General features: G+C 36.2%; 2 protein-coding genes across 5 annotated transcripts in view; both read right to left on the bottom strand.

Moving 5' to 3' along the window:
• Positions 1-832, bottom strand: part of aimp1b (aminoacyl tRNA synthetase complex interacting multifunctional protein 1b) — a 7,962-nt gene extending 7,130 nt beyond the window's left edge. Inside the window, exon 1 of one of the 4 annotated variants that reach the window (XM_084427124.1) lies at positions 642-832. The gene's annotated coding sequence lies outside the window, so the exon portion shown is untranslated. The remainder of the gene's footprint in view (positions 1-641) is intronic. The other 3 variants (XM_084427123.1, XM_084427120.1, XM_084427121.1) reach the window with 3 other exon arrangements.
• Positions 833-5,627: 4,795 nt separating this feature from the next.
• Positions 5,628-19,859, bottom strand: LOC311301959 (nephronectin). The gene is made up of 12 exons (XM_084427408.1): positions 19,660-19,859; positions 16,435-16,502; positions 15,464-15,556; positions 13,747-13,860; positions 12,750-12,869; positions 11,800-11,934; positions 11,640-11,732; positions 10,151-10,774; positions 8,901-8,984; positions 8,724-8,822; positions 7,613-7,881; positions 5,628-6,978 (listed from the first exon to the last, which is right to left on the bottom strand). The coding sequence occupies exons 1-12, from the start codon at positions 19,722-19,724 to the stop codon at positions 6,868-6,870; spliced, it is 1,875 nt and encodes a 624-aa protein (XP_084283534.1). The 5' UTR covers positions 19,725-19,859; the 3' UTR covers positions 5,628-6,867.
• Between the last annotated feature and the right edge of the window lie 1,780 nt (positions 19,860-21,639).

Raw genomic sequence — 21,639 nt, 5'->3', positions numbered from 1 at the left:
ACGTTCGCTTCACTTTGGTATAACCAAGAAAACGCTTTTTAAAAACTTTTTTTATTTATTATTATTATTATTATTAGAACATTATTATTACCTGGGAAGGTTCCATTTGTTAACATGAACTAGCGTTGTGTTATGTTAATTTAGTAATAGTTATGTAACAGTGTAACAATGTAATAGTTGATTTTATTGTTACTATTATTAATACTAATGACAATAATAGTATTAGATTTTAATATTATTTAATGGACCTGAGCTGACAGTTGTTAAGCGTTAAAAAAAAGATTTATTGCTCATTGTTTCAGGATATTGTTTAATGGCATGATTAAAGCGGTGTCGTGTTAGTTAATTACTAATGATCTTTGCAACGGAAGTGAATCAATCAAAACTAACTTTAGCTGGACAGTAACTTTATTCTAGAGCTGCTGTAAAGCCACAACAATCTCAGTTACTGCCCTGTTATCTCTGTAAAGCTGCTTTCAAACAGTCCACATTGTTAAAAGCGCTGTATAAATGAAGGTGACTCGACTTGACTTGACAGAAAGGCCTTCATACATATATACAATATTATTCCAGAGCAGTTACATGCATGCTATAACAAACATTTGTTATTTATAATATGATATAAGAACATAAATATTCACCTGCACAGTGAGTTCTGTGTTTCAGTGGCGGCCAGAAGCGAAGGAAAGGACTGAAGTGTCTCTCTGTCTCTCTCTCTCTCGGCACATGTGCACATTTGTAGTATCATATTCTCCTGAGCTGTACACATTTGTATCTCCCTTCTGACAGGTGTAGGCTGCGTTTGTTTGTGTGAAAGTCTGCAGTTTATTCTGGAGTCTCACGCTGGACGGAGGGGCGGGGCGATGGGCGGGGCGGTGAATATTTTAGACTATTACAAGGGTAATGATGAATCATTTTTAAACGGACACATTTGTTTAGCACTGTCCACACCTTATGAAATTTAATAGTTGGGAAAAATGTTAACCATTTCCTATAAGATCCCATTTCAGTTCACATGTTGACCACGTGATGGCGCCACGACACAACTAGAGCATATATCGTGCTGTTGTGCAAAAACAGAATAATAATAAAAACAAAAACAAAAACAGCAGATGAAAAGCAACAACGACGGTAATATAAATATAAAATATAAAATATCTGTATGCCATACAGAACATTAGCCTTATGCATCCAATAAGATGCATTATATTTGTTCAGGGCTGCATGTTTGCTGAAGACTTATTAATGTACGTTAATATCAACTATAACCCAATTTTATTTATTAAACCAAATACAGCCAAAGTGAAGAACTGTTTTTGTATGTGTGTGTTCAGTATAAAACATTATGAAACTGTAACAACATAATGGGAAGCGCGCATTGTTTGCTTGTAATGCATCTTCTCGGCCACTAGATGGAGCCGCAGAACTGCAGCAGTTCCTCATTTCAGATCACTGGTGGATTCAACACACTGGACGATTTTGTGAGACCAATTGTGAGAATCCTTATAGATTCTTCTGATCCTAGACCAAAATGAAGTCTATGATCGCTAGTTTGACATATCGCCAACAGCCGATTAATACTAACGCAATAAAATGTTACCTCCGAGTAAATTCTGTCAGTGTCAGAAGTTTTCAGGCAAAGTCCCGCTGTCCTACTTCAAAAACCAGTATGAGCGCAGAACCTGAGTGACCAGTGGCATTTGTACATTTTTGAAAGTTACATTAAACTGTCTGAAAACAAAACAGGGTTCACAAACTGTATAAATATGTCTATACCATCATGTCCATAACTATATATAATAGCATCTTAAATCATTAGATATCTGAGTAAGTTGAAACCCAATTCTTGACCCAATGACACAAATAATTTGTCAATTTCTCTTAAAACCCTGTCGTCACTGGCACGCACTGAAGTCTGGGTAGGGGAGGGTGGGTTTTGAAGGATCCATCTGTTGTGTCCTTCATATCACGGGACACGAAGAACGCATTTGGAGACGCAATTGGCTTTCGAAGGATGTAGCTTATGAATTGGGATGCAGCAAAACAACAAACCATCACTTGCTCCACACACATCGTCTTCGTTTTTTCCCTTTCATTTTCACTTCACGAAAAGGCCTGATCCATATTAATGCTAGAGTTTGTTTTTGTTTGCTAGCCCCCATTTCCATGCTGAACTTGCTAAACAGCTCAAACTGAGATTAACCTGCGACTGATGAAAGACTCACTGTTTATGAATGTTGTCATGGGGTCTGCTTCATGTTACACACACACACACACACACACACACACACACACACACACACACACACACACACACACACACCTTTAGTTCAGTCTGTCCCGCTCAGTTTAAACAGATCTCACACACACACATGTTTACTTTAGCTATCTAAATAAGGACATTCCATAGACGTAATGGTTTTTATACTGTACAAACTGTATATTCTGTCCCCTTACACTAACCCTACCCATCACACACACACACACACACACACACACACACACAAACCTGTCCCCTAAACCTACCCATCACAGGAAACATTCTGCATTTTTACTTTCTCAAAACAACTTATCCTGTGTGATTTATAAGCCTTTTGAAAAGTGGGGACCGCTGGCTGGTCCCCACAATGTAGGTGATCTCAGGTTTCACTATTCTTATGGGGACATTTGGTCCCCACAATGTAATATAAACAAGGGCACACACACACACACACACACACACACACTGAATCTCTGCTGTGGTTTTCCTGCCAGAAGACCTAAAAATGCAGAACAACTAATTCACATTAATAAATCAGTAGCAATCAGATTAATCAAAATGATCAACAACAGAGGATTTGAATCGAGTTTATAAAGAACTTTAAGCTTTAAATACAAACTCAGACACAATATTGTAGCAAAAACAGAACGTATTTACAACACACAAGTGTCAGAAACATTTCATGAGCGCAATAACACGGTGAGGAGTGAGAAAGAGCTGAACATGAACAGAAGCAGATTTTATAAATAATTTAAATGACAAGGCCCCTGATAATAAATTTTTTTATACATTTTCAATTTACTAACACTAATAATTACTGATCTAATGATGTATAAAAATATAAACATTGATCAAACCACTGAAACAAACACCTGTTGTTGAATCTCCCTGAACATGTCAGGTCACATTTCACCTCAAATATTGAATTTTAAAATAGACTTTTGGATTATTCCTTCAAATAAAATAATTTATGTATGATTTTGTGACAATGAAACACAATTTCCCTATAATAATAATTAAAATAATTATAATATATATATATATATATATACATATATATACACACACAGTTGTAATCTAAATTATTCAACCCCGCATTGCAAATCTGGTTTATTGGTAAAATTTACAGACTTTCAGCTGTTTGCAATGAACAAATTTAAAAAATGTATTTATTCACAATTAAAAAAACAAAAACAAAAAAACAATTAAATAGCTCAACACAACAAATGTTTCAAGTGGTTTCTCCAAATTCAGCTGAAAATGCAACTTTTAATAACTTCCACAGTCTCAAAATTATTCAACCCCCTGAACAGAATTCCTCACAACAGCAAATCTGCTATATTGTCTTAAACACAACGATGCAACTCATCAAGGGCTTCATTAGTTGCACCAGGTGTGCTTGAGTTAGAACACATGAAATATCTGAACTGACTAGGTTTGTTGAGTCTCACATTTGACTGCATGTTAGAAATATGTCAAAAGAATGGTCCAAAAAGTTAAGAGAAGATATGAAGAGTTCAAGTGCCATCTGAAATTTTCTTCTAGAATGATAATTTTTATCAAGCTTGTATATTTAAGTTCAATAATTTCACTTAAATGGCAATGTAAATTACCTATTAATTGTCAGTTAAGTTAAAATTACTGAACTTAAATATACAAGCTTTATAAAATTTCAGATGGCACTTAGTTTACACTGCAGGTCTTGATGCCCGATTCTGATTTGTTGCCTTTATCCGATTTTTTTGACCGTCCTTTTACACGTTCTTTCAATTGTGACCCATTTCCGATTCACGTGTTTACACCTGCCATACTATCTGAAACATCGCGCATGCTTAAATGGTTAAATTCTCTTGCACAGATGGGCGGACGCGAAACATGCTTGATGCTAGCTCTGCGATATAAGCAAAGTTTGCCAAGCATCACCATGATTATGAGGCGGAGGAGGACGAAAAGTGCCATCATTGCACATACGCTTCAGTTATTGTGTGCGAGAGAGATCTCAGGACTGGCGGGAGCATATTGTGGCGGGCTTTAACGAGGAGCAGTGGGTCCGAAATTTTAGGATGAGCAAGCCAACCTTTGATATGTTGTGTCACCGTGTGTCCACATTCCTCTCCTACGACGACACAACGTTTCGTCGGGCCATCCGTCCCTTTGCAGAAGCGCGTCCGGGTTTCTCTCGTCATTAAACTGCGGAGACGTCGCCTAATGCCTCAGAAAATCCGATCTGCCTGTTTACATGACAGTCGCATTGGCACATATCCGATTTATATCTCTGATTTATGTCCACATATGAATGAGGCCTGAAACCGATCTGAAAATATACAAATGCATGTGTTTTGTTCCTGTTTACATGGTCATAGAACACATCGGATCTGTGTCACATATGAGCAAAAAATCTGAATTGGGTCACATTTCACTGACAGTGTAAACGAGGCCTTAGAGGCTTTTGCATCTGAACTCTTCATATAATCACCCTTCACAAGCAAGGAACAGGATTCAAAAAGATAGCGAAGGCACTAAATGTTCTTAGAGACAGTTGGAAACACAGTTCGCAAGTTCAGTGTTAAAGGGATAGTTCACTTTGAAATTAATTTTTGATATGTTTTAGCTTACCTCAAGGGCATCCAAGATGTAGGTGTCTTTGTTTCCGCAGTAGTTTCAATTTTGATATTTTTAGGTCAAACTGTTCTTGTCTGTCAGTCATATAATGCAGGTCGATGGTCACTGGCTCAAAACACAAGCACAGAGTCCAAATTAAAACAATTCCCCACGTCCAAATGAAACAATTCCCCATCATAAGTACACATTGATGGCCTAAGACACGAAACGAGCGGTTTGTGTGAGAAAACGAACAGTATTTATATCGTTGTTATCTCTTGAAAACAGCACACGTCCAAATGATCTGACGGCGGGGGCGGGTATAGATATATACATAGATGTCGCCTTGGCTACTGCAGTTCATTGGAACGAAACCGTAGCCAAGCGACATCTATGTATATATCTATACCCGCCCGCGCCATCAGATCATTTGGACGTGTGCTGTTTTCAAGAGATAACAACGATATAAATACTGTTCGTTTTCTCACACAAACTGCTCGTTTCGTGTCTTAGGCCATCAATGTGTACTTATGATGGGGAATTGTTTCATTTGGACATGGGGAATTGTTTTAATTTGGACTCTGTGCTTGTGTTTTGAGCCAGTGACCATAGACCTGCATTATATGACTGACAGACAAGAACAGTTTGACCTAAAAATATCAAAATTGAAACTACTGCGGAAACAAAGACACCTACATCTTGGATGCCCTTGAGGTAAGCTAAAACATATCAAAAATTAATTTCAAAGTGAACTATCCCTTTAAAGGAACAGTGGTTACACAACCAGATTTCTGAGTGACTGCCAAAGACCTGCAGCAAGACTGGGTCCTGAGGAACAGCGAGGCTCGTAATGACCAAATGCCAGACCTCCAGGACTACACCACTACTGGCACAAAAGCACAAGAGAAGTGCTCGAAATCATAGAAATAAGCCACAGTGGTTTTGGGATTCTGTTCTGTGGAGTTATGAAACTCGGGTCTTATCTAGCGAAACGATCTGTCATTTTCAACATCAAAAAAATAAACATTTACATACTTTTTAACCACTAATGCTTGTCTTGCACTAGCTGTGATGCGCCACACATTACGTGTAACGGTTACTCAGTGCATTTACGGTAATTCGAGGTACAGTGACAACTGTGCATGTGCGCAGAGAGTGTGTGTGTGTAATAGATGTGACAGAGGAGCAGGAGAAGAGATAACCACTCTTTTGTACACTTTCTTTTATTTCCCTTTCTATTTGTGGCCAGAGTTGAATGTTTATCTGTATGCTTTTTCTCGCTCAATCCTCATGTATGCGGACGAGTGCGACGTTCAAGTCATTTTATTAAACCCGGGGAAAATACGCCATCTCTCGTCTCTCGTGCATCTTTTCCTCCGACACCACGTGTGGTTTTTCTCTCTGTGCCCACGAACAAAACTAACAACTTACAAAACTAATGTGCAAAGTCAAACGCCATTTACAAAAAACAAAAATTATTAATAAAAGGTAAAACGATGTCGGACGAGTTTTTCGTTTTTTTTTTTATAAAATGTCCGCTGGTTTAAGACTCTTATTCCTCGACTGGATCGTGTCGAGACTTTGAAGCTGCACTGAAACTCACATTTGGACCTTCAACCCGTTGGACCCCATTGAAGATATTATATGGAGAAAAACCCAGGAATGTTTTCCTCAAAAACCTTCATTTCTCTTCGACTGAAGAAAGAAAGACATGAACATCTTGGATGACATGAGGGAGAATAAACTATCAGGAAATGTTAATTCTGAAGTGAACTCCTCCTTTAAGCACGGTGATGCTCTGCGGCTGCTTTACATCCTCTGGCACTGAGTTATCTCAATTACTTTTGTTTGATTTGTTGAAAATGAACAGTCTGTAAATCTTGCCAATAAACTGGGGTTGAATAATTTCGATAACAACTGTTATATAAATATATATATACCATTAACTTGAAAACAAACACAATCTAGTGAGTGTGTGTGTGTGTGTGTGTGTGTGTGTGTGTGTGTCACTGATCTGTCCTGTTATCTCGATCACTGCAGGCTCCTCGTCTCAGACTAAAATCATCCACTGTGATTTCTCCAAGTTTCCCTCGCCGTCTCTCTGCCTTCAGCACAATCTGATACAAACAACAGCAGTTAATAAACTATAATCAAAATGCAGATGATCAATAATCAGAAACAGCAGGATGGACACTATTATAACATACTAAACGCTATTTACACAGCTTTGGTTTTAATGTAATACAGTTTTTTCTGAATGCTTAAAACCTAACCGTGATTCTTATAGCATAATTTCTAAAACTATTCATACTTATAGCAAAACCACTCACTGAGTTTGCAAAACTAAAAGCACAAATACTGCTTAGTCCCAAAAAGTCGGCGTGTTCCTTTAAATCTACCTGAGAAACTTAAAGCACTCTTTTTTTATTTGTATAAATGTCTTATTGTTTGTCATTAGCTTCTTTGGTATTATTTTCTATAACAAAAATAAAAAATAACACAAACAAAAGTTGTCAGAATTTGGTAAGACACAAGAATAAACTAGCTTTTCTGTCCTGGATGACTATTGCACATCCAGTGTCATATGGTAAATTTGATATTCTAATTATAAAAAATAAAACAAATCAGTAATTTTTGCAAAAATCCTGGTGGGACAGAATCAGCTGTGAATCATGACTATTCAGCAATGAACTGATTCAGCTTTTAAGTAAAAGAATATGTATTAGAAGCTGATGATTTATTCATGCTTACATCAACAAGGCCCCGCCCCCCAAGTGTGATTTGGGTGTGTCTCCAGCCATGTCCTCCAGTCGTGGTCCAGACTGACGGACTGTGACTCCGCCCCTTTCTGACAAACACTTGCAGAGAGCCGATGTGGTTTCCGTGGAGACGGTGTCTAAACGCCAGACAGAGGTTGCCGCCCTGCCACGCCTTTGTGGGCGTGGCCAGCGGGACCGTAAGCCGCGCCCCTTTTACACTTCGTCTGTTCGTTGCCTCTGGTACTGACAGGTACCGCCCACCTGAGAGTGATTGACAGGTAAGAAAGTTGTACAGTCAAACCAAAAATTATTCAGACACCAGATATAATTTTTTATATTTCTTTACTAGTGTGTGCAGGACACTATAGCTCATTTATGTAAGTGAGAATAGCAAAATAAAGTAAACTGTGACATATTCTGTGACATATTAGGGGGTGGTGGTGTGACATAAAGGGGGTGGTGTGGCGCAATGGATAAGACACATGCCTTTGGTGTGAGAGACCCGGGTTCGAATCCACTGTGAGACACCAATGTGTCCCTGAGCAAGACACTTAACCCCTAGTTGCTCCAGAGGCGTGTGACCTCTGACATATATAGCAATTGTAAGTCGCTTTGGATAAAAGCGTCAGCTAAATGAATAAATGTAAATATTATACCCAAATATTCTTCATACAGTGACTACCAGTAAAATTTGGCACCAAAAATGATTGGGACACTTTGAGCTGATCATGTTTTGCTGAAGTGTTTTGTCTTTAATTGCTAATGCTCTTTTTACACACAGACTGAACACAATGAAGCATTGCTTGGTGATTGGTTGAGCTAAACTGGTATTATCTAATTGTGTAGTTAAATTTAACAGCTGACAGATATTCAACATAATTCATGTGTGAGACAGTCTAACAGAAGGACGGACAAAACCAGTGAAATATCAACTGAGTTCTGCTCATATTTTATTAGCAATTTCTAAACTATAGCGAATAAACTGTGATAATGTGAGGAATGTTGAAGGTGTCTGATTACATTTTGGTTTGACTGTATAAGCACATTATTTATTAACTCTTGTCATTTTTTATCATGTTCTGTGTAATTCTGATGTGTTTTACCAGCAGGATCATCTTTAATTTCCCATTTTAGATCTCCTTCTGAGTCCTTCATCCAAAAACACAAACCCTCATCAAACGAGCAGCTCACGACACCAGCCGCTGAAACACACACACACACACACGTCAGTAAGATTCACTGGTATGTCTCGTCTACTTTGCAGAAGATGTGAATGTTACCTGGATCATCTCGCACATACTCCGCTGTGTTTCCTAGCTCAACGTCAAAGTCCCAGTCAAAAAGGTTGTTCTCGTAGCGTGGAACTAGAAGAAGAGAACTATTCTTATTAATTAACAGACACTCAGTTGTTATAATGTTAACCCTATGGTACTCTACAGTCATTTTGACCGAAATATGTTATGTTCAGTTTTTTTTTTTTTTTTTTTTTTACTCCATCGGAATGGTACAAAATGTGCCTTGGTAAAGGTTTTGGCACTTGCTACGTGTGAACACACACACACGCGCGCACACAAAATAAAACACATGGACTTAGATTTATGGCTTTGATTTTCACACAGTTTTAGAATACATGTTTTGAAAAGTATAGATTTCATATAAAAACTGAAAATAATATTTTTGTCCATAACAATAAACTTAAACTTCAGCAATAATCTGCCACGTGTCTTCTTTAAAAACAGACCAAACTTTAGTCTGTGCTCCAAAGCATTCAACATTTATGACGGATTAAGTTGGAAATTTGTCTATGCTCAAAAAAGGGAATAAGTGGATTATAAACTGCTGCATAAATATAATTGAGTGTCATAAAATACCCTAAAAATACTAAATACTAAATAAAAACATTATCGAAATAAAATATAGTACAGTCATTTCATTGAAATAAAAAAAATTTAAAATAATTTGGGCCTTATTGTAAAGTGTTTTTCTTAATTTCTCAATGATCTCTGAATGTCCAGTCAAATGTTTTAAAACATTTGTTTCTTGGTTATGTGAAGATTAAGGGAACATTCCATTTCATCAATCTTCAAACATTCTTGGAAAGTTACTTTTGAATGTTCTCACAAGTACACTGTAAAAAATATTTTCATGATTTGTTATTACAACTTTTTTTATTTTGTCAAATCAACTTTTTGAGATTCTGTTGATTAAATCAATCTCCTTTGTATTAACTCAATTTTTTTATTTCAATGAACTAAACATTTTAAGGCAACCAGATAACTTACTTTTTTAAGTTAAACCAACAATAATTTTTTTTACAGTGTAGTAACATTTAAAAAAAAATAATCAATAAAAAAAAAAAATAATCCATGAACACAATGTTTTTGTGCACATTTGAGAACATTATTAAAGACTAGATAATTATCCGTTCTATTAACGTTATTGGAAGAACATTTGTTCATAACCAGAACCAGACGTGTGTAATGTTAATGTTTTTAGTGGCTGTATGTGTGTGATATTCTGCATGTCTCACTGTGTACGTCTCCTCTGGGCTTTGCGGTGCTCTCTCTGTGGACGTGGTTGTCCAGAGTCGTGGTGGAGCTCGTCTCCTGGGTCGCGTTCGAGACAGACGCTGACGCTGTTGTGGTTATAATGGGACCTGTAGTTGGAAGCGTCTCTGTAGTTGTGGACGTCGTAGTTGGCCTTGTGGTCGTCGTAGTTGGACTTGTGGTCGTCGTTGTCAGGGCTGTTGTAGTTGTAGATTCCGTTGTTGTCATAGCAACAGTAGTTGTAGATTCCGTTGTTGTCAGGGCTGTTGTAGTTGTAGATTCCGTTGTTGTCATAGCAACAGTAGTTGTAGATTCCGTTGTTGTCAGGGCTGTTGTAGTTGTAGATTCCGTCGTTGTCATAGCAACAGTATTTGGTGTTACTTTTGTAACAGCATTGCTTGTTGGAACTGAAGTTTCTGTGGTGACGGTAGTGGTGGGAATTGCTATGGTTGTTGTTGTTGTGGTTTTTTCTATGGTGGTTGTCATGGGAGTTGTTGTTGTGGTTTTTTCTTTGGTGGTTGTCATGGGAGTTGTTGCCATAGAGACGGTGGTCGGACTGGCTGTGACTTTCACTGGTCTCGCAGGTTCAATAGTGACTTTAACAACAGCTAAAAAAAAAACACACAGCATCACTTAACCCTCATCCTTCTCTCGCACTTTGTTACACATAAAGATGAAAAAAGGGGAAAGCCCTTGCGGGTCAAAATGACCCGAAGCCCTAAAATTATAGCAAAAAAATGTTTGTCCAGAAAGCTTATTTTATTTCATTTTGATAATATCTTTTCTATTTTTTTATGCAATTTTTGGTTATCTTTTATTTTATTTACCTTTAAATGACTAGATTTGATCAATAAATAATAAATAAATAGTAATTTAAGCACATTCCTCACATTCTTTCAACTTAAATTCAAAATAACTCACAATTTCATGCATAACCCTTTTAATTCAGCTCAAAATATCTTACATTGTGTGTCTTTGCCGACCTCTTGTGGAAAAATAATAATATAACATGATATTTCATGACTCTATGTCCTTATATCTCTATATGGATCAAATGAGCTGTTCCGCTGGGTCCTAAAGTCAGTTTACTTCAGTCTGCATTCAGATACACATACATTATAAAATGATTTTTTGGTAAAGTTTTAGCATTTTTAGTTTGAATTTTAAGCATTTTTATGTTTTTCTATGTGTACTGAAGCTTTCGGGGTCAAATTGACCCGAGAGGGAAGGATTTGTTACTTTTTAAAATTTCAACCACAAAACTCCTCGAATCCACTAAAGTTTTTTTGTGTGTATTCGTGGTTCAAGTGCGACAAAAGTCCCGGGGTCTTGGACACTGATGAACAATCAATAAAAAAAAATTTTTTAAAACAGTTTCGGGTCAAAATGACCCGCGCGAAGGACGAAACACTCTAACAGAAAATATTATCCATCAATTGCGTGGTGAATTATTGTCAGATCACACTCACGTACATTTGCAGTAGTAACCCTTGCCGTTAACACCTGGTGTACATTTGCATTTCTTGTGTCCTGGGTTGTCATAGCAAACCGAGGAAATCTTCTTATCTGGAAAAAACAAGAGTTTAGAGTGTGTGATTTAATACAGTCTAATGTGTTTTCTCTCTGAACACACCTGTGCAGTGATACTTCCCGTCGATGTGCTTCAGCTCAAAGCCTTCATGGCATCTGCAGACGAAGCTGCCGAACGTGTTCACACACTTACGAAACCTCGCACACTTGGCTTGACCCGTCACACACTCGTCAACATCTGAGCAGAGCAAATCACAAGCATGTAGACTCAATACAGAGAGATTTCTGATAGAAACACACAAAATAATGTCACATGCATATCCACAAAAATTAGAGAGTCAATTAGAGTGAACGAATAATGAAACTGCATTTCTCATTTTTATCAGTTTATATAGTTTAAAATTACAGTAAAAATGGAGTAAAGAGTAAATTAATACTGAAATTACTATTTCTCATTTGTATCTTTTACTTTTTGAGTGTAAAATTACATTAATTTATTTATAATTAATTTATAATTAATTTACTTTATAATTTTTGCTGTCATTTTACACTCAAAAATAAAAAGATAAAAAATATCAATTTAATTTAATTATTCATTTAGTCTAATTTACTCTATACATTTTTTGCTGTTATATACTATATATATACAGAATATATAATATAATATATATAATGTTATATGTTAAACATGCATTTTCAGTGAAGCTGCTTTGATGCGTTTTAAAGCGCTTTAAAAATATATAGAATAGAATACAACAAAACGAATAGAATACAACAAAATTATGTTTATAAAATCACATTATATCTACATAAAAATAATTATGTAATCTAAACGTAAAAAAGTATTTTAAAAATAATTTATTATTATTTTTGATATCTTTTTTATTAATATGATTTATTAAAATTATACAAATTATCACTAAATAAAATTATAAATGTAATCAATGCAAAATGCAATTTCAAATGTCTATCTTTTGACTTTAGAGTGTAGAATGACAGGTTTCTCTGGTAAGTGTATTTTGAGTGATGTGTGTGTGAACCCTGCATGCGTACCGACACACGTCCTTCCGTCGGGAGCGAGTCTCAGTCCTGGAGACGGACACTGACATGTGACCTCTCCTTTCATCACCGCGCACCCGTACTGACAGTTCGCCATCGCACACGTACGAGCATCTGCACACACACACACACACACACACACACACAGAACGAGCCCTAAGCATCTGCACTGTGTGTCTGCTTCATGGAGACAGCAATCCCATAATGCACTGTGACATACTCAGCAAAAAAAGTCAACTATAATCAATGCGCTGACTAGGGTTTGGGTGCAACAACACAAACACACACACAAACACAAACACAAACACAAACACACACAAACACGCACACAAAAATAAAACAGCATTATAAATAGAAATGAAAAGAAATTTCTCGTTTATATCTTTTTATTTTTTAATGGTAAAATTACAGTAAAAATCATGGAGGAAATCAGAGTAAATGAATAATGAAGTTGCATTAATCATTTTTACCTTTTGATTTTTGAGTGTAAAATTACAGTAAAAATCATGAAGTAAATCAGAGTAAATTAATAATGAAGTTGCATTAATCATTTTTATCTTTTGATTTTTGAGTGTAAAATTACAGTAAAAATCATGAAGTAAATCAGAGTAAATTAATAATGAAGTTGCATTAATCATTTTTATCTTTTGATTTTTGAGTGTAAAAAAACCTTTAAAAAGTAAAAAGTAAGAAAGTAAAAAAAGTATAACTAGAGAGAAAAAAAGCCAAACACTCGGAGAAATGTATTATGAGGGATGCACGCAAATGCATGTTATTATCGTTAACTAAAACTAATAAAAACATTTCTGTTATAAATAAAATATAAATAGTTGAAAAACTTAAACTAAATGAAAATTAATAATGTAAAAAAAAATTAAAAAAAAAGAAGAAAATAAGCTAATTCAAAATATAAATGAAAATAAAGCATAAAGCAATAGTGCTGTGAATGAGGACACACACACACACACACACACACACGTTGGATACTCACTCCTGCACGAGCCGTCAGACGCCATCATGAAGCCGTTGAGACAGTAACACTTGAAACTGCCCCGAGTGTTCATACACCTGTACTTACACGGCCTGAACGCACACTCGTTCACATCTGCAGACACAGAACAAGCAGAAACACTGAGCTGTGACAGTCCTGACAGGAACGTGAACAGACAGAGACAGTGTGTGTGTGTGTGTGTGTGTGCGGTCAGAGGTGATGTACACACACGTCCTGCCTCTGGAAGAATGAGTGGAATGTGTTTGACATGTATCTGATTTTACAGGCAAGTTCATCCCTGTAGGAACACACACACACACACACACACACTGATACACTCACTCACACATGCACACAGACACACTCATTCACTCACACACACACTATCTCTCACACACACACACACACACACACACACACACACACACACAATCTCTCTCACACACACACACACACACACACACACACACACACAGATACACTCACTCACACTCACACACACTCACTCACACACACACACGCACGCTCACACTCACACACACATGCACACAGACACACTCATTCACTCACACACACACACACACACACACACACACACACACACACGTATGCACTCACACACACTCACACATGCACACTAAATGACAACGTTTTCTGTAAAGAGTCTATACGATTCTTCATTAACTGTGTTAGTGGCATATGAGAGATGAATATCAACACACTGAACACACACAATACTAACAGAACAACTTTAACTCAACACACACACCTGATGGTCTCAACACACTCCAGAGAATTATATATTACAATCACGTTCTTCAGATTCTTCACGAGTCAGAAAGGCCAAAGAAAACAGGCTTGCGTATGTTTCTCCTGTAAATCAGTTCTTAATATGTGTCCCGCGAGCACCATCAGACACACACACACACACACACACACTCTCTCTCTCACACACACACACACACACACACACACACACACACGTCCCATCACTCACGAACACCAATCCCAGCGGGACACTCCATCGGTCCTAATGTTTGTGCACCTGTGTGCTGATGAGGAAAACACACACACACACACACACACACACACACACACACACACACACACTCCTCATGATGTCATCACACACACTTTCACATGTGCTCTTATTTAAGCTGAGAGTTTGAAGAGCTGTTTTATAGGAGATTTACAGAGCGATGTATCCAGTGTGTGTTAGAGATATTATACGCTAAAACTAAAACCATAAGAAAAAAAATGTTTTGCCTAAAATAAAATATACATATTTTATTTTAGCTTGTTTACCGAGGCAAAATTTCTCATTTTCATAAAGTTTATGTACTAAAATAACTAAAACTTAAATAGAAATATTTTTTAAAAACATATAAAGCAAAATCTTATATAAAGCATGCGCACGGTATAATCATTAATTTCCTCATTTTAGTTCAATCAAAACGAGGGAACGAATTAGTACATAGGGAACGACTTTTATCGTGTAAAAAAAATTCTAAAACGTGAAAATATGATATATATATATTTATTTATTTTTCAGAGCTAAACCACCTAAAAAATATTTTCTTTTTATTTTATATTCAGTTAACTATTATTTTATTTCAAGTAAACCATTTTTTGAATGGTTTTAGTTTTAGTTAGCTATAATAACCCTGGTGAGAAAGACTAATAACACACACACACACACACACACACACACTAGTACCTTGGTTGCAGGTCTTGCCGGTGAATCCTGGATGACAGCGACACTGATCTGGTCCAACACACTCGCCATGTTTACAACCCGACTCACACACGGCTACACAAACCAGACACAATACATCAACATGAGTGTGTGTGTGTGTGTGTGTGTGTGTGTGTGTGTGTGTGGCTGTGTTCATACTGTTTTTGCAGTATACAGTGAATGAATTTTCTTGTATTTCCTGTAAATAAGACCTACTCTATCGCTCATGTTGTGTTCCTGAAAATGCTAGTTCATGTTATCACATTCGACTAAACCCTCCAGACTTTGCTCGTACAGCGTATAACAAGTCCCCAAAAATGTTTTAGTAATTTTTGTGGGTTTTGTGTGTGTCAAAAATGACCAGCCTACAAAAAAAACTGCTAATAAATCTCTCATCATGCAATATTATCACCAGATACTGGACTCAATCTTTTTGTAAACTTGTTTTCTTGTAATTAGCACAGGTTGTGTGTGTCTAGACTGAAGGATCGTGGGCCTCGTTGATCTGAGCTGAAGCTCCTCAGGGAGTTTTAGATGAATAAGCTTGAGTGAACTTTTATAAACTGAGGAGCATCAGCTCAGATCAACGATCCTTCAGTCCAAAACCTAATGCTAATTAAAAGGAAACAAGTTTACAAAAAGATTGAGTCCAGTATCTGGTGATAATATTGCATGATGAGAGATTTATTAGCAGTTTAAAAGGACGGGTCATTTTTAAATTATTTACATTGTTTAAATTAATACATTTTTTCGCTAACTGTGATTTTGTGTATGTGCATTTCTGAAATACATAACTGAGACAGTTTCCTCTGATAATAACAGATCACTGTAAATTGCAACAGACTCGTGCATTTACTGTAAAACTGCTTTGAAACGATGTGTGTTGTGTAAAGCGCTATACAAATAAATGTAAATTGAATGTGCAATATGCTGGTACTCTAACATTCACTCACGTCTGCATCGTCCCTGAGAGTTTCTCGTCGGACACAGTCCATCAGACAGAACCAGCAGCCTGGATGACCTGTGACACACACACACACACACACACACACACACACACACACACACACACACACACACATACACACACACACACGCAAGAAGCGATAGACAGATTTATAGAATCAGTGCATTATATATGATATTATTTTAAAAGTACTTCACTGATTTAGAGTTTTTCTGATGGTTTATGGGGTCTTTTGGGACCCCAAATGACTTTTACTCAAATTAAAAAAAAAATTCCCTTTGTCCAAATGGTATGAAACCTTCTACGGCTCTCAACACTTTCTAGATCTACAAAATTTTTTTTAAATTGGAATGATATCTGTTTTTATGTTAGCGTGACAAAAATTGTGACACTCGTGGTCTTCGGGGTCTCTGGAGACCCCGCAATCAAAATAGACAAAATTCATCATCAAAATCAGAAACAACGCAGAACACATCGACAGAAATGGCACAAATAAAGTGGCACACTTCCACCAATTAAAAAAACATCCACAATGCTAAATTATATTGCTCACAACACGTGTGTACACACACACACACACACACACACATATAGAGGAATACATTTTTGAGACTATAAAAACTGTTCTCTTATCATTTGTAAAATAAAATCATCCAAAATGCAGTACCACCACAAAAATAAATTGGTGACACTGACACATTGAAAATGTGCACACACACACACACACACACACACACACACACACACACACACACACACACACACACACACACACACACACACACACACACACACACACACATTTGTAAGGCTATAATTTGTCAAATAAAATCATCCAAAATGCAGAACCAACACAAATATAAAGTGGTGACACTGACACCGACAATGTGTACTCACACACTCTCTCTCACACTCACACACACACACACACACACACACACACACACACACAGGAACATTTGTAAGGCTATAATTTGTCAAATAAAATTATCCAAAATGCAGTACCACCACAAAAATAAATTGGTGACACTGACACGTTGAAAATGTAAACACACACACACATACACGCATACACACACACAGGAACATTTGTAAGGCTATAATTTGTCAAATAAAATCATCCAAAATGCAGAACCACTACAAATATAAAGTGGTGTGGTGACACTGGCACATCGACAATGTGTACTCACACACACTCTCTCTCTCTCTCTCTCTCTCTTTATCTCTCAGACACACACACACACACACACACACACAATTGTGTGTGTGTCTAGAATCTAGAATTAGATTAAAAATAAATGATTGAAATAAATGATAAAATCTTAAGACTCCAACATTTCTCTTTGTAACATTTTGTTCAGGTTTGGTTCTAATCATAATGTAACATTATTGAAAAACTGGGTTTTTTTGGTACAAAAAAATGCTAAACTTTGACAAAAATATTTTATTTTTGTTATAATTGTGATTTTATAATATTTAGATATGAATCCAACTGAATCCAACTTGTGAAAAGATATCTTTCAGGTAGTCTAATAGCAAATAGCATATACTGGAGCTCTATAGCCATATAGTGGTTAAAATTATTATTTTTTATTTTAAAACTGCATTTTCCAAAAAAATGGGCAAAAATGTTACATTAAACCATTTAAAATTATCCATGTTATCCCCATGAATGAAAGTTAGAAATCTGGGTCTTTTATAAAGTGAATTTTACATCAAATGCTGTTTTTTTGTAAAAAGGCTATTTAAATATTTATTTATTTATAGAAATTTAATAAATATCATAAATTCTCCAAAAACTGCACAAATGTTGAGTAAAAACATTAACAAACAGAATAAAATTACATTTGTAAAAAAAAAAAAAACTATTATCTTGTTACAAAATTAAATGTTATTGTCTCTAGAGACCCCAAAAACCTCAAGTGTAGACATAAATAAAGACCATCAGGGTTAAAAGATTTTTCTCTTTAGGGGCTGTTTACACGACACAGTGTTTTAATTAAAAACGTAAAAAAACCTTTTATGCGAAAACTTTTGAAAACAGGTTTTTAAAGTGCAAATTTTTGAAAACGGTCTCTGTGTAAACAACAAAAACGCAAATCTCTGAAACCGACAACGTCATGATGACGTCAAACAAGTATTCATTACTTCAATGAGCTCATTGTTTCTGCCTTAAATTATTACAATGTTTACATTAATACATTTTTAGCTAACTGTGATTTTATATGTGCATTTCTGAAATGCATAACTGAGACAGTTTCCTCTGATAACAGATCTCTGTAGATTGTAATGTGGACTTTCTGTAAAGCTGCTGTGAAATGATGTGTGTTGTGAAAAGCGCTGTATAAATAAATGTGAATTTAATTTAATTGAATGCTCATACATATTATGTGTAATATGGCCATCTAAAGGCCTGGCAGCAGAATACAGGGTTTGTTTAGTCTTTTTCGCGTGTGAATGGGGATCGTTTTGACAATGGTGTTGTCGCGGAAAACTCAAAGGGAAAACGTCTCAGTTTTAAGCATATCGTTGTCGTGTAGGCTAAACGTAACTTAAAACTGCAGTGAACCAAAGACAATCTCAAAAAATACATGGTTTGAAATCGCTGGTGTTTCTGACATCACAAACTACCTTGTAACCAATCAGATCAACGTGTGAGGCGGGGCTCATTTGCATATTCATATAACCGCGGGTGTCAAGTTACATTTCACCTATTTTAAGGTATGCCGAATTTTTTTTCAAGGAAATTTTTTTTAAATATGACATTTTTGTGATTAAAGGTGTGTTTAAAGGGCTTAAATTATTGACTACAGAGGGAGTTTAAGATAATAATAATTATAAAATTGGCGATTATTTTTCTTTTTTCTCTCAGATATGTTTCATAACTTTGCATCATAAATGTATAAAAATAAAATTTCTGAAACATCACGAAAAATGAAACATAAGGCCTATAGAATTATATTACATTCCATCGTGCGCCTCTGTTAAATGGTGCTTATCTTAATTTATCACATATTTACAACAACATAGGTATAATAGAAACTAGCTGTAGCGGAAAATATTATTACCATGACAATTTCATAAATTAGCGACAATTATAAAAGTAGCGATTGTTTTACGTCTTTCTGTCAGATATGCCCCACAACTTTGTATTGATCAAAAACGTATAAGAAAGAAACATTTCTTCGGAAATGCAAACATTTGACTTTACCTGAGAGTGTCTGAACCTGCAACCGCACAAACACAAATGAGAGAGAAAAACAGCATCACATCCATTATGAGAGACGCGGTATAAACACACACGAGCTTCAGTTTCTCCACGCGAAAATATCCCGTGAAAAGGTCTCGTTTGTTCCGCACAGAAGTTTGTCGTCTGGAGTGCGTGAGCGCGCGTCAGGTGTATGTGTGTGTGTGTGTGTGCTCGCCCGCACCGCTGAGGGCGATTCATTCAGCCGCTGCCTTCAGGATGACATCAGCGTGTGTGTGTGTCTGTGTGTGTGTGCGAGAGAGGGACAGAATGTAATGGGTTTACAGTGAGCTGTCAGAAGTTTCCACTGCTGCACATGAGGAACTGAGAGTGTTTATGAAGAGCACGGGCTGTTTAAATGCATTCGATGTGTGTGTGTGTGATTTGTGTGTGTGTGTGTGTGTCCTTCAGACCTGCCCTTGCTGCTCCTGGTATTCTTATACGTTTCCCTGGCTGGCGAAAACACACACACACACACACACACTATAATTAGTCTAGGTGCTTGTAAAGTTTGCCGGGAACCTGTACATTTCCTCCAGCTACATCCTGTGCTCATAATTACAGCATTTCTTTCATTTCAATTTGAAAGTGTGTGTGAGTGTGTGCTTGTTAAAAACAGACAGAAAGATGAGCGTCAAACCATATGAAGACAAAACAGCTAAAGTACATCATGCACACTTACTATAGTGCAAAGCTTAAATTGAAGGAGGAACCTAAGGCATAAAGACCAAATATATAAGACCAGGGGACAAAATGCCTAGCAAGTGCATAGCAACACCCTCACAACCAATTATTAAATGACTAAAAATATCTTTGAAAAAAAATCTAAGAATTTTGTTGGTTCAGAAGTTATTAGCATAAACGTGAGTGCAACTTTGGGCAGTTGGTGGCGCTAGAGCGATTGAGTTAGAGACTCCAAAATCACTGTGGTTAAAGGTCAGACTGTCCTTTATCAGTGTGTCAAATTTCATAACTTTCTGCCATAGACTTCCAGAGCGGAAGAAGAAGACGGAAGAATAGCTAGTAATAAGAAGAACACGGATACAATAGGTTCCTACAAACCTTTTAAAGTCCCCCTGTGATTAAAGTCCAGCTTTTAATGTTGTTTATATGTCTATGTGGTGTTTTTAATATGCTTTACGACAAACCATGTGTAAATTCATAAGTCGACACCATTGCTGAGTATTTCCTCCTTAAAACTGCAGTGAACCAAAGACAGTCTCAAAAACACGCTTTGAAATCGCTGGTGTTTCTGACGTCACAAACTACCTTGTAACCAATCAGATCAACGTGTGATCGTCAACCAGTGGATCTCTGAGCTGAGTGAGTGAGTGGAGGCGGGGCTCATTTGCATATTCATAGAACCGCGCATACTTAATGACGCAGGGGTGTAGAATTACATTCAAGATATTTTAAAGCATGAAGAATTTTTTTAAAGGAAAAAACGTTTAAATAAGTAATTTTGGTGATCAAAGATGAGTTTTAAGGAGTTTAAGAACTTTAAAATAAACTACACTCTAAAAAATTAAATTTCCAAATGTCTAATTGTGTCTAAATAAATGTCTAAAGTGGACCATCGAATTAAAGTGTAACCTGAACTAAAAATAAACAATACTTCTACAGCTTTTATTAATCTTATTTAATGTTAATTTTAACATTTATCAATACATTGTTAAAATCAAAAGTTGTATTTGTTAACATTAGCTAATGCACTGTGAACTAACATGAACATGAACAATTATATTTCCACTCAAGATTAATAAATGCTTTAAAAATATATTGCTAAATTGTTAGTTCAGGTTGTTATTAACAAATATATTAACTAATTTTAACAAATGAGACCTTATTGTAAAGTGTTACTGACATTTAGAAATATTTTTAGAAACAGAAATATTCATATTTTAGTATTGTGCATAATGGAAAAATAAACTATTAAAACTGACT

The sequence above is a fragment of the Rutilus rutilus genome (genome assembly GCF_951802725.1).
Source record: "Rutilus rutilus genome assembly, chromosome: 13".
Lineage (NCBI taxonomy): Eukaryota > Metazoa > Chordata > Actinopteri > Cypriniformes > Leuciscidae > Rutilus > Rutilus rutilus.
The sequence above is the reverse complement of the archived record's forward strand: the minus strand, read 5'-3'. Positions and strand labels throughout refer to the sequence as shown.